This window comes from Salmo salar, chromosome 12 (assembly GCF_965601325.2).
Source record: "Salmo salar chromosome 12, fSalSal1, whole genome shotgun sequence".
Classification (NCBI taxonomy): domain Eukaryota; kingdom Metazoa; phylum Chordata; class Actinopteri; order Salmoniformes; family Salmonidae; genus Salmo; species Salmo salar.
In genome coordinates, this window is record NC_138302.1 from 92,322,871 (window position 1) to 92,337,247 (window position 14,377).

At 42.4% G+C, this 14,377-nt stretch overlaps 1 protein-coding gene across 1 annotated transcript; it reads left to right on the top strand.

Annotated features, from left to right (window-relative positions):
• Positions 1 to 5,428: 5,428 nt before the first annotated feature.
• On the top strand, positions 5,429 to 13,704 carry LOC106566037 (potassium voltage-gated channel subfamily A member 2). Its single transcript, XM_014133843.3, has 2 exons — positions 5,429 to 6,604; positions 7,448 to 13,704. The coding sequence occupies exon 2, from the start codon at positions 7,587 to 7,589 to the stop codon at positions 9,069 to 9,071; it is 1,485 nt and encodes a 494-aa protein (XP_013989318.1). The 5' UTR covers positions 5,429 to 6,604; positions 7,448 to 7,586; the 3' UTR covers positions 9,072 to 13,704.
• The last annotated feature ends 673 nt before the right edge of the window (positions 13,705 to 14,377 follow it).

The window sequence follows — 14,377 nt, forward strand, 5'->3', positions numbered from 1 at the left end:
AGGTGCAGCGGAGTGTTTGTGTTTCTAGCTCCAACATTGCAGTATACCTAGCAACACAAAACAATGCACACATAATGCAGCCCTGCCCTCCCAATTGTCTTTTCCTTTTCGAAATTACGAAATATCCGAACGAGCAATGTCAGAGGCCAGAATATAAATATTTATATATTAGTGTGTATAGAAAGTATGGACAGTCTATGAATTGAAAAGGTGCATACCACACAGGGACACCACACAAGGACAGACCAGAGGGTACTTCTAAAATGTCTGACTAGTACAGTACTTAACCTTGGGTCTCTTTGAGGAGTCTGTTCACCTAGGATGTCTACATTACCAGCGCCGCATGTCTAGTAGCACTCTGCAGTATGCATAGGCTCAGGCTACCTTGTTTTCCTTCAGTATCCTGTATGATATGTACAGCACGTCCCCTAGCTCTACTCCTCATGGGACCACAAGATACTGCCCAGTAATAGTCTCTCTCTGTCCAACACAATACTGATATCCCAAGGGGAGGAAGATTAATTCAGTCTCATTGAAAATGTATTGTAAAAAAACGTTCTGCCTTGGGGTGGACAATCTCTAGCTGTCCTAAGGAAAAGGATGTTGATCTTATCTGTTGAGGGTATACCGACTACAGGAAGGTCATTTCAGTCCCAGTCCATTAGAATGAATGAAGATTTACAAGATGGACAGACACTAATGAGGGTATTGTAACACTAATGAGGGAATTGTAACACTAATGAGGGTATTGTAACACTAATGAGGGTATTGTAACTCTAATGAGGGTATTGTAACACTAATGAGGGTATTGTAACACTAATGAGGGTATTGTAACACTAATGAGGGTATTGTAACACTAATGAGGGTATTGTAACACTAATGAGGGTATTGTAACACTAATGAGGGTATTGTAACACCAATGAGGGTGGTGTACGTCTAATGAGGGCATTGTATCTCTAATGAGGGCTATCTGCTAACTCTAATGAGGGTACCTTGTAACCTCTCTAATGAGGGTATTTTAACTCTAATGAGGGTATTGTAACTCTAACGTAGTTATTGTTCACAAGATGAAATTACATAACCTTATCCAGCAGCAAGAAAATACATTTTCATGCAACATTTAACAAATGCAGGGAAGTGCATAATATCTAGATATAATCTGCCCCTCTCCACTGGGTCCTTACTGGATGCTCTACCTGATCTTGGCTGAGAAGCTATTTATGTCATAGAAGTTGGTATTTCTTTGAATGAAGGTGTCCTTGAATCTCTCTTTGAATCATCATTGTCCTTGTATCAGTGTAAATGTAAGGATTTTAAAGTATGTATTTAGTACTTCATTAACCAGTTACTGTGATTATCACTTTGAATTATGGACAGTAATGTTTGTTGATTATTTATACAGGCCAAAATGGTGATCTGACGTGTGTGTGTGTGTTTGTGTGTGTAAGCATGTGGTGTGTAAGTGTGTTTAAGCATGTATAGATTGCGCGTGTGTGCTGTTAAGCTCCTCAGAGTGGGCAGTGATGAGGTGCCGTCTTATAACAAGAGGCTATCAAGCGTGCGATGGTGCATTGCAGTGTCAATAGTCCTCTGCCTGGAACACACAGCTCCCTGCTCTCTGCTACCCTCCACACAAATAGACAGCCCTCCAGAGAATTGCAACGCTACTCAGGGTGAGAGAGACAAACTTGTACTGCATATTCAATAAGTCTAATTATGCTAACACAAGCTGTATGTAAATGACAGGGAACAGATGCATCAAGCACAAACACGAGTTGATACCAAACCAAAGTCACTAACTACACCGTATACTGTACTGCCGTACCACAGCACTATATGTCAATGGAACAAAGGTCTGAAAAATGGGTTGAGCTACCAGACAGTATCTAAGAAAAGGAACCCATAAGATACAAAGCCTTAGTTTCACCACTCATCAAGCTTTTCTCAGCTCTCCTTCATATGGCCTGGTGGTATTGACTGATCAGGAGATGTGGACGGGTGTGGAGTGACACACAATCCATACCCCTCAGATGCCATTCATTGTCATCAGCCCTTAGCCTTCACCCCCACCACCACCTGATTGAAACGCACACCAAACTCATTTTGCCCGGGGGTTGCATTAGGTCTTCAACGTGGTCCGGAGGGCTGCACTGAAAAGGTGTTATATTTCCTTGCTGTCAAAATTAGCAAAAAATAGTCCCCTACCCATTATGCTCCCTGCGAGTTGGACACAGTCAAGAAACCAGTCAGGTCACCCGTGATACAATTCAGTGTTTGTCGTCCATCCATGTCTGATGGCGTGAGCACTGTTACCTTCAAGTAGGTTTCAGTTTTGCTAGGGCATTGTGGATGGAGGGTGTCGGATGGGAGTGAGCATCTGCATCTGGTTCAAAAGCTTGCATGTTCAATTTCAGTGACAGAAAGTTGTTTTTGGCATTTTTGTTTTAAGCCTATCCCAAATCTTTACCCTTATCTTAACCATTCGGAGTTAATGCCTAACCTTAAGAATGTTGTGTTAATGCCTAAACTTAATCCTAGCCTTAAAAAATCTGAGTTAATGCCTAAACTTAACAAGAAACTGTCACGCCCTGATCTGTTTCACCTGTCCTTGTGCTTGTCTCCACCCCCCTCCAGGTGCTGCTCATCTTCCCAATTATCCCCTGTGTATTTATACCTGTGTTCTCTGTATGTTTGTTGCCAGTTCGTCTTGTTCATTCAAACTTACCAGCGTTTTTCCTGTCAGCTCCTATCGTTTCCCAGCCTCTCTTTGCTAGTCCTCCCAGTTTTGACCTTTGCCTGTCCTGACCCTGTACCCGCCCGCCTGACCCCTCTGCATGACCCTGAGCCTGCCTGCCGTCCTGTACCTTTGCTCCACCTCTGGATTATTGAACCCTGCCTGTCCCTGACCCTGAGTCCGCCTGCCATCCTGTGCCTTTGCCCTACCCTGGATTTTCGACCCCTGCCTGCCTTGACCTGTCTTTGCCTGCCCCTGTCTCTACAATAAACATTGTTACTTCGACAGTCTGCATCTGGGTCTTACCTTGATTCCTGATAGAAACTATATGGATGTAGGTGCATTACTATTTCTATACAGTTTCAATTTAGTTTTGTCATTTTAAAGTATATTGAGATCGTCCCCACCCCAACACAAAATATTGTAAAAAGAAATGCATATATAATTATTATTATTGTTTTATTTTTTACTCAAACCACCACGGGCCAGATTGGACCCCCTCGGCCCATATGTTTGACACCCCTGACTTAGAGCACTAGGGCCTTCACATTTAATTTAAGTACCCACTGGGCACAGAAGTCAATTCAACGTCTAGTCCATGTTGGTTGAAAGTAATTTCATTGAAATTACGTGGAAACAATGTTGATTCAACCAGTGTGTGCCCAGTGGGTAGACAGCTAATGCAACGTGAACTGAGCTTCATAAGACTGCATTAACAGGCTTTGTAACGGGCCCCTAGCTCATAAATAATGTCTGTGCTGTTAGGGAGAACCTGGGAAAGCCATTAAGGGACAGTGGGAAAGGTGTGCGCATGTGTGGCAGACGGTACAGAGCTGCAGGGGCAGCCTTGACAGTCCCGCTCCTTCTATAGGGGCTGCTGCCAGTAGTAACCTTGATGAAGCCAAGTCTCACACAAATCACCAGCTTGCTCCTTCACCTATCCCTCCACCTCCTCCTCTTGCAGGGGATTCCCCTCCCAACCTTTGACAAAGCAGGTCGTTCAGGTCATTGCTGCTCTCCTTGCACTTTCTCTCATTGCTCCTTTTGGCCAGAATGGCATTCACTATTGATCCCCCTCCCCCTGACTACATCATTAATTGTTTTGTAAAATATGAAAAAACATAATTCTATTGTATTTTGGTATCGCTTTTGACTTAACGAACTCTCAAAGTCACACAATAATAATGCTCAGTACCACCTACAAACGACTTATACCACCTACAGTAGTTTACAATGTATCAAGTAATGTAGGCAGTTTTCATTCACTTTTCACTTGACAACATGTAAAGTGTATTTGTGAGCTGCGAATGGTGAAAGAAAGCAGATTATAACTTTCTATGAGTCACCATCCAAATGGGGCAGTACCAGAGTCAGAGAGTTTACCAGGCTGTGAAATTGAACAAACCAAAGACAAACTCTCTGCACCTTCTCAAGAAAACAAAAGACAAACTCTCTGCACTCTCTCAAAGACAACTAAAGACACATTCTCTGCACTTTCTCAAAGAAAACTAAAGACAAACTCTCTGCACTCTCTCAAAGACAACTAAAGACAAACTCTCTGCACTCTCTCAAAGAAAACTAAAGACATGTAGAGTGACAAAACCATTGCCAAACATCTGCCATGTAACTCGTAATTTCATAGGAAATCCTATTAAAGGTATCTAGAAGTCCCTGATTAAATCCTTGCACAGTGAGTCAAAGTATAGTGTCCTGTTAGTGGGAGTCCTTCACAGTGGCTGGGTCTGTGAGTGATGCAGTGTTGTGACTGGTGAGAGGAGGGGTACCTGTGTTGTTTTCTGCCTGTTTAAGCTGTGGCCATACATGTTAACTGCCTTCTGATGACTGGAGAATCACCCCAGATGAGAATGTTTTTTGTTTTTTTATTATTTAATTGAATCGATATGATGTAGCTCATGTTACATGTACAGTAGCAGTCTTTCCTTAAAATAGTACAACTGTATGTCTTTTAAAATGTAAGAAATATATTTTGGATGTCCCTATTGATGACAATATGAGGATGCAGAACCGAACAAAACTCTAAATTGCTGTGCCATTGGCATTTAGAAATCATCCAACAATTATGAAACCACTCCCCTAGTTATCTCCCTCGTTTGGAAAGTGTCACAGTTTCATATGACATAATCATTTCTGGGGATCACTTTAATAACCGAAGCACTTTGAAGTTATGCATGACATTATGACACCAGGCCTATGTCAGATAACAAAATAGCAGCCTACAGTGTTACTGCATAATTAAAGTTGTAAGTTACACATTTACATAGTTACGTAGTTAACACTGTTAACTGTGTATAGTGAATGATAGCTTACATTTCACATGAATATACAATTATTAGCTATTAATAAAGGCCAAGACTGGGCGGCAGGTAGCCTAGTGGTTAGAGCCTTGCGCCAGTAACTGAAAGGTTGCTGGATCAAATCCCCGAGCTGATAAGGTAAAAATCTGTCGTTCTGCCCCTGAACAAGGCAGTTAACCCACTGTTCCCCGGTAGGCCATCATTCTAAATAAGAATTTGTTCTTAACTGACTTGCCTAGTTAAATAAAAAGATGCGTTCCCTTTAAATATCCTGCGCTGCAGATAAGGTGAGTAGTGGTAGGCTACACAGCGCGGGTGGAGAGAGCGCGTTTTCTCGCCCATTCTCCATCCCCTGTCTCTTTGTATGCATAGCAGTGCCCGACTGCAGGTTTGACTAAGCTTTGTAGATACGGCTACACCGGGGTAATGGCTGTACTGATCATTAGAAGGACTGAGACCTAGGGTAATTAAAGCATGCCTTACCCCCAACTAAGCAGAGAACAGAGAAAGTGATGCAGATGCCAATGATTCGGGATATGCATCACTGAGGAATTGCATAATCTGTCTCTCAGTCCAGGGTGATTCTTCATGCTTGTCATTTCAAGTCAATGTCGGGAGATTCTGTTCTCTTTACAATGTATAAGGAGGCTGCATGGCTTGAATGCTCTCTATTCATTAAACTGTAGACAACCACAGACATATCCCCTTGCATGAGCATTCTGCATTTTACAAACTGTTGTATTCTATATACAATAAATTATGGAGAAAATAATGTGATTTTTTTAACTGAGCATTTGTCAATTAGCCCACGCATGACTTTTAATTTATTTGTCACGATTACTTTTTAATACGACACATGTAGTTGACTAGGGTTATTGTGACGAGTCATGATTGCAGCATATTATTTTTTCCTGCCTGGTAACTAAAACGTTATCCATCAGCACAATGTTAACCCGTTAGTCTAACTCACTACCCATCTCTGTGTTCGTCTGCATCTTGTGGGCCTACTAATTTACTTTTTTTTGTAATATCACACGTTGTAATACGCCTCCCCGCCACCTCCCCTGCTTGCTTTTATTTTTGCAGATGTTGCCACTGAGCACCGTATGAGGACAGTTACCTTTGCGGCTGTCTGATGCGGGCAACGTCATAGCGGCTAAGGACACTGGATGCATAGAATTCTGCCGATCTTAGCACCTTTGGCTATTACCAGAAGTACCATTCCTCCAGGTCGGAACCCTATCCCCTCCTTTTTGTGTCAATCGCCATCCTACGACAACCTGAGCGAGGAACGAAGACGGGGAGGGGGAGGCGAGGACACACCCGCATTCTGTACCTCTCCAACGCCGGTGCGCGCGAGTGGTGATGCTGCAGACAACATGATGATCGTATTAACGGTCCCGAATAGGAAATAGATTCGTTTCTTCTTCTCAGGATCTAAATCACCGGAGGGATTAGCACCAGAGGGATTTTTGGCCACTGGCTATTTATTCCTGATACCAAGTGACCAATGGGAACAGCAACTAACACCCCGTTTTCAACAAGGTGAATGCTGGTATGTAGCCTATGGTGTTGAAAACGTCTGCTATAACCTACACGACTTTCATTCAGAAAAGTATACTAGACCTATGCAGTAAAGGGGAGACAGTAGATGACCATTGAACAAAATAGCCCGTATTATTATTAGCTTCTGAGTATTTATCAACTGAATAGTGCTTAACAAAACTATGCCTCTTTTACGGAAGATGCAAGAGATGGTGTAGAGGGCAGAGACAGAAGATTCTTCTCTTGAAACGTTTTTCCTACTGCCGGTTAATAATTTAGGGATGTTTTTGAATATTTCATAGACAGTCACCATTTGAGACCAGTCTAAAATGCTCCAACAAAACTACCTTAAAGTGAATGATGAAAAAGTGACATCGAGGGCTTCTTGGAACAGAAAAAAAGAGTGCATACTTTTTTCACTATTCAGTTATTGGTTTTATATTATAAGCTAGAGAAGGGGCAATCTGTATAGATTTGGTTCCTATATTGCAAAGGTACGTTCATGCATGATTTCACTGCAGAAGGTGAATGGATATTATCCATTGCAGCAGATTATAAGGAGCTCATGCTCCAATTCATAAACTGTAGCTATGCTAGTTGGAAACTAGTTGGATCTTTGAGCTCTGGGCATACACTAAGTTTCTCCACATTTATAGTAGTTCATGTATGTTTTAGAAAGCTGAATACTTTGGTTGTAGCCTACAGAAGTACATTTTCGTAACTTTTATGCCATTGTTCCGTTACAGTATAATATATGGCTTGAGAGGACAGACAAACAGAATAACACAAATGCTATCAAATTAATTGCTTATGTTATATTATTTAAATTCTCTCTGGTCTCTGTCCCTTCCAGACAGATCCATCCATGAGGTGAGCCAACCGGTCTTTACGGCATTGAACCCCCTCCCTCTTCTCCATCCCCCTCCCTACAGTTTCCAGGCTGCAGGGCCCAGCCCCACTGAAAAGTGCAGGCGTCCTGTTCCCCCCGCAGAATGACTGTAGCCACTGGTGACCCCTCTGATGAGGCGGCAGCGCACCCGGGGAACCCGGCTGAGTATGACCCTGACGCTGACCATGAGTGCTGCGAGAGAGTGGTCATCAACATCTCTGGACTGCGTTTTGAGACACAGCTCAAAACCCTCTCCCAGTTCCCCGATACTCTGCTAGGGGACCCCAAAAAGAGGATGCGGTACTTCGACCCACTGAGGAACGAGTACTTCTTCGACCGCAGCCGAACCAGCTTTGATGCCATTCTCTATTTTTACCAGTCAGGAGGGAGGCTACGGCGGCCGGCCAATGTGACCCTTGATATTTTCTCAGAGGAGATACGTTTCTATGAGTTGGGGGATGAAGCCATTGAGCTGTTCAGAGAGGATGAGGGTTTCGTCAAGGAGGAAGAGAGGCCGCTTCCTGACAATGAGTTTCAGAGACAAGTGTGGCTGCTGTTTGAGTACCCAGAGAGCTCAGGACCCGCTAGGATTATCGCTATCATCTCCGTCATGGTCATCCTCATCTCTATCGTAAGCTTCTGCCTGGAAACCCTGCCCATCTTCCGCAACGACGATGACGAACCGCACAGTGTCTTTGACACCAACACCAACACCACAATCTACTTCACGTCCACCTACTTCACTGACCCATTCTTCATCCTGGAGACGCTCTGCATCATCTGGTTCTCATTTGAGTTCCTGGTGCGCCTCTTTGCCTGCCCCAGCAAATCAGGCTTCTTTGGTAACGTCATGAACATCATTGACGTTGTTGCCATTATCCCCTACTTCATCACGCTGGCCACAGAGCTGGCTGAGAAACCAGAGGATGGCCAGGCCGGTCAGCAAGCCATGTCCCTGGCTATTCTCAGGGTCATCCGTCTAGTGCGAGTCTTCCGAATCTTCAAGCTGTCGCGACACTCCAAGGGACTCCAGATCCTGGGCCAGACCCTGAAGGCTAGTATGAGGGAGCTGGGTCTGCTGATCTTCTTCCTCTTTATTGGAGTCATACTGTTCTCCAGTGCCGTCTACTTTGCGGAAGCTGATGAACCCGAGTCACAGTTCGAAAGCATCCCTGACGCCTTCTGGTGGGCTGTTGTCTCCATGACGACAGTAGGTTATGGCGACATGGTCCCAACCACCATTGGTGGCAAGATTGTTGGCTCCCTCTGCGCCATTGCAGGTGTGCTGACAATTGCCTTGCCCGTGCCTGTCATCGTTTCCAACTTCAACTACTTCTACCACCGTGAGACGGAGGGCGAGGAGCAGGCTCAGTGCCTAGGCCCAGTCGCCAAAGAGGACTCTAATGAAGAGCTGAAGAAGAGCCGGAGCGGCTCCACCATCAGTAAATCAGACTACATGGAGATCCAGGAAGGGGTGAACAACAGTATTGAGGACCTCCCAGAAGAGAACCTCAAGACTCAAGCCAACTGCACCACGCTGGCCAACACAAACTATGTCAACATCACCAAAATGCTCACAGATGTGTAGCCAGCTGGCATTGTCCTCTCAGTGAGGTTGAGAGGTCAAAGGATGGGGCAGGTGTGTAGCCTCCCATTTCACATGTGCTGCTGGAATCTCAAGGCAATAGATTCAGGACGTATAACTGTACTCATCATTTCTTTATGATGAAAAACACCAGAAACTATGTGCTCACTCCTCCCCTAACTCCCACTGCTAACTCCCACTGTTAGCGCCTCACACCTTGCCCTCAAACTGACCTTCTGTCAGACTTAAAATCTTATAATCAAAATTCTGCGTGTTGATGTCTGCATGGAGTTGGCTTTGTCAGTGTGACTATTCCAATAGTAAAATTACCTGCTCACAACGGTAGTACAAAAAAGAGGAGAAATGTAGCTAAAAAAGGTGATTTATCGCTTCCAGAATAACCCCACCACCAATCCTGCTTCAGCCCCCCTGTGCCTGCCGCTACCCTGGTCTCCCTCCATCGTCAAAGGTACACTTTGCTTCCTGTTTGCGTGCTACAAAATGCTGATTCCTGGAGCAAACTAAACAAACCCGTCCTGTGGTGAACTACTTGGAGATTACAGAACGTGTGAACATAAGACGGGCATGCTCCGTTGCTGCCCACTGGGCACAGACATCAGTTCAAAGTCTATTTTTGATTTACATTTGGTTGTCAGCTAACGTGAATTCAACATGAAATCAACAAAACATGTCATCATGTCATTGGATTTAGGTTCAAATTTGGGTGAAAAAAATATGAAATTCCATTACATTGAAGACGTCATTACATTGAATATTTGGGTTGAAGTGATGTGGAAACAACGTTGATTCAACCCGTTTTTGCCCAGTGGCTGAGGCCTGTCATGGCCTGAGCCTGAGACACACGAGGAGTGTGGTACTGTAGTTGTAATTCACAATATTTAAGGGATGTAGGACATCCATCAGCTCCATAAGCTTATGATGGTTTCACATCTTTTCTTCAGGAACATCAGTATCTGATGAATGACTGACAAAAGGCCTTGACTTTTCACTGCTCTAGTCTTACATCGTTTATGTGTTTACTGTACATGGCAATGCAAGCTTCCCTCCTCCACTCACCTGAACCTGTCTTACTGCAGCTCTGAGGACAAAGTGAATGTCTCTTCCTCTTTCATTTGTACTTATTTACCACTTAACTCATATAGATAGGTAAGTAGTTGTGACTGTAACCGTTACTGTAGCTAGATAGGTACTGTAGGTAGTAACTGTAGCCAGTTGATTGTTGCATGGAGTTCTTATCTGAATGAGTATTCTCACTCACAACTAGCATTGCTCCAAAGACACTGTTTATTGTCTTGCCCTCTATAACCTTCTATCATACATATGAAGGGATGTCGAGAGGTTATTATCTAACATATGTAGGTTACAATGGTGTCTGAAAGGATACCATGCCCCAAACCAGCCCTATAGCTTGGAGGATATTGTATTCCTGACATTTGACCTAAATGTAACATTCCATGTAGAGTTCATTGTCATAGTCTTGTTGCCACACCGCTGAGCTGAAAACATAGAGAGGTGTTTACATACCACCGACATTGCAGCTGTGCTGTAATTTGAGGTAAAATGCATTAGTTAATTAATTACAGCACCCATACAGTGTAGTTGCAGCGTTAATCTCAGTTACAGACAGACTCGACTCACGGCTGCCTTGTTCAACTGGGTCCATTGTGTCTTCATGATGAACCATTGGGACGACTAAAGGGACATGTATAAAAGTATGTTTCCTCCCTAAACTGCCTTTAAAACAAGTAGGCTTAATGAATGCTGCTTTCCTAGTGTTGCATGACCTCAATACATTCCTAGAAGCATGAATTGAAGATCAAAGATGCCTATGAAAACTATTTAATAAGATACCTATATTTATCTCAATATCTACTTACATACTTTAATCTGTGATAACAAAGCAATCTGGGACGTATAAGAAGGGGAATTTACATTCAGCTGACGATTTAGAGATGAGGATGACCATGATGGAGATGATAGCGTTAATCCGATAATCCTTGATGATATGCAGATCGTTGCTATGTTTGTTTTATGATATGAACAATGACACTTGTTTATTTTCAGCACTGATGGTGTAGCCCCATTTCAGGGACTGTCTGTTGGACAGTGTGCCAAAGACATGCATGCCTAATACACTAGCGAGTTCACAGGAGAAGTGGAGGTACAGTAATATATCTATGGTAGTTGCATCCCTCAATAAGAAAATATGAGCATTATCTAAATATTATCATACTCGAAGGAGAGATGGTTTATATTGCCAACGGCTGAAGTATGTAGCCGCGTAGCAACTCTGAACTACAGAGTTCTAGGTCTCTCATGACATTGCTGAGTCTCCTGTCTTTCTACATCTTTTCATAGTGAACTTCAGGACACAGGAGAGTACTAGAAAAGCTGAGGATGTTTAGCCAGCGCTAACAAAATGGTGAAATGGATTGCGTCTAATTTACCTTTTGGTCAATATTTGTTGGCATAGCCACAAGGATGTTAGCTTTGACTCTAATGTGTCTGGTCTGTCTTCTCATTTACGTTTTAGGCCTAAATGTCTGCCACCATTGCCGCAGTGTTCATTCACGCTAGATGGACAGAGGTGAGGTTCTTAGCTCCCGGTCCCTCCCTCTGTCCTCACCATGTTCCTTTCCTCTCTTGTGTCTTCAATTGGCAGTACCTTGTGCAACTGCAATCGCTACTTATTTTGGAGAGATGAAATGTGTTGGAAAGGAACTTGAATTGAAAAATAATCTGGGTCTGGAACCCTGCTTGTTGATGCTTCCACTTGCATTACTATAACATGATGTTATTATGTTCAACCTTATTCTAGCAGTAACACTTCTCATCTAATACCAATGCACCACGCTGTCCAAAACACACATCATATACATCAACCATGCATGATGTGGATAGGTACACCATTATGTGGTGTGTGTGTGTATGTGTGTGTGTGTGTGTGTGTGTGTGTGTGTGTGTGTGTGTGTGTGTGTGTGTGTGTGTGTGTGTGTGTGTGTGTGTGTGTGTGTGTGTGTGTGTGCGTGCGTGCGTGCGTGCGTGCGTGCGTGTGTGTGTGCGTGTGTGTAAGTGTGTGTGTAGAGCCCACCTCTGAATGTCAAGATCTTAGCTTGGTTGTACAGCTGCATTAAAGTGACAGCCATTCATGCATGTGTGCATAGTAAGACAAAACTGCTCACAGTATGACCAAAACAAGTCATAGTCTATGCATGCAAATGCTTTGTATTTTTTAAAATAATTTTTCTATTTGCTTTTTACAATGGACAGATCTTCCCAAAACACATCATGAGATAGCATGCTTACCTATTTTTGTTTGAATTGGGCACATTCTGATTCAACACACTCAAATTTAGCAACATATCAAAATAGAAACATTGTAGTTGAGTATCAACAGTTTGTTTACTAGATGCTCTAAGCACAACCATCTATGGAGTATACCCATTTTTATCAATGTGCACATTTACTATGTGAAATGTTTATATATTCCCAAAACGGAGTGTCGCAAAAATCGAAAATCTATCTTTTGCTTTATAGTAAGCATCACTAGACCATTACAACTCAAAGTGTACAGAGGGTTTCACCAGCTAAAGCACAGTCAGAAGGACACCCAACAGAAAATGCTTTCAAAAGTCTATGCAGAGATGAACTGTAGATTGGAAATATAAACACAAGGTTCAAACAAACCATGAATATGGAAAAACACAGAAATACAGAAAAGTAGAGTAGTTTCAGAATTGTGTTTTTGTTTCTCTGCAGATTCTGGGTTGGTTTGAATTTTAATCTGAGTATTGTAAGCGATGATGAGTGCCCCTCCCCTTTTACAGCAAAGCACAGGCCCCAATTAATTCAATCAATAAAAATAAAGGAAAACTGCGCTGTGTGTTATAAAAAAATGCTGAATTGGAGGTCGTAAGTAACTGGGTTGAAAGTGAATACATCCCGCAAGCTGTTCCTCTCACCAACATTGTCATTGAATATGAGTGTAAAGCAACACCTGACCTGTCCTGAAAATACAGCATAAACTTTCTGAGTGAAAAAGCAGTTTGATTTTCCTTTTATCTGTAATTTATTGAATTTGGGTCACAGTGAAAGCTTTGTACTGCACTGTATGGTTTACATCACCAACAAAGTAAACATTCAAGTAGCTACACAAGTAGTAGCTATTCAATCGACTGTTTATGCATGTGTATGTCAGAACAAGAGAGTGTGTTTCTGTGGTCTGAAAGTGAATGACACCGTAGAAACACAGCTACAGTATGTCTGGTACAGTATAGCACCTTCACCTTCAACACTCCCACACATGGTGGCCTGCCCTGACTGCAACTATCAACTTTGGTACAATGGACCAGATTTTTTTTCTATGAAAAGAAATGTGAGGAAAATACTGTACATAACAACAATGGATTATGGAGCCCCCAAAACATGGACAATGTACTATAATGCTAAGCGAAGTCTGGATTTAAATGAGTGTGATCAGCACACTACAGGAGCAAAAAGACAATCTGTGGACAAGAAAAACATGTCAAACTAAAATGCATATAATCCTTCAAAATGACCATAACCATGATAACAAAGTCATATAAATAACGAAGAAAATAATAATTCAACCAAACTGTGTTTTGTGTGTTTTTACTGTGTGAGAGGCCTTTTTCCCCTGTACAAAAAAATATACATTTCATCACCCATCTACACACAATACCCCATAATGACAAAGTGAAAAGAGGTTTTTAGAAATGTTGCACATTTATTGATAATAAAATACAGAAATATATAATATACATAAGTATTCACACCCCTGAGTCAATACATGTTAGAATCAACTTTGGCACCAATTACAGCTGTGAATATTTCTGGGTAAGTCTCTAAGAGCTTTGTACACCTGAATTGTACGATATTTGCACATTGTCATTTTTTAAATTGTTCAAGCTCTTTCAAGTTGGTTGTTGATCATTGCCAGACAGCCATTTTTAAGTCTTGCCATAGATTTTCAAGCCAATCTAAGTCAAAACTATATCTAGGCCACTCAGGAACATTCAATGTTGTCTTGGTAAGTAACTCCAGTGTATATTTGGCCTTGTGTTTTAGGTTGTTGTCCTGCTGAAAGGTGAACTTGTCTCCCAGTGTCTGTTGGAAAGAAGACTGAACCAAGTTTTCCTCTAGGATTTTGCCTGTGCTTAGCTCTATTCCATTTCTTTTTATCCTAAAAAAACTCCATAGTTCTTGCCGATAACAAGCATACCCATAACATGATGCAGCCACCACCATGCTTGAAAATATAAAGAGTG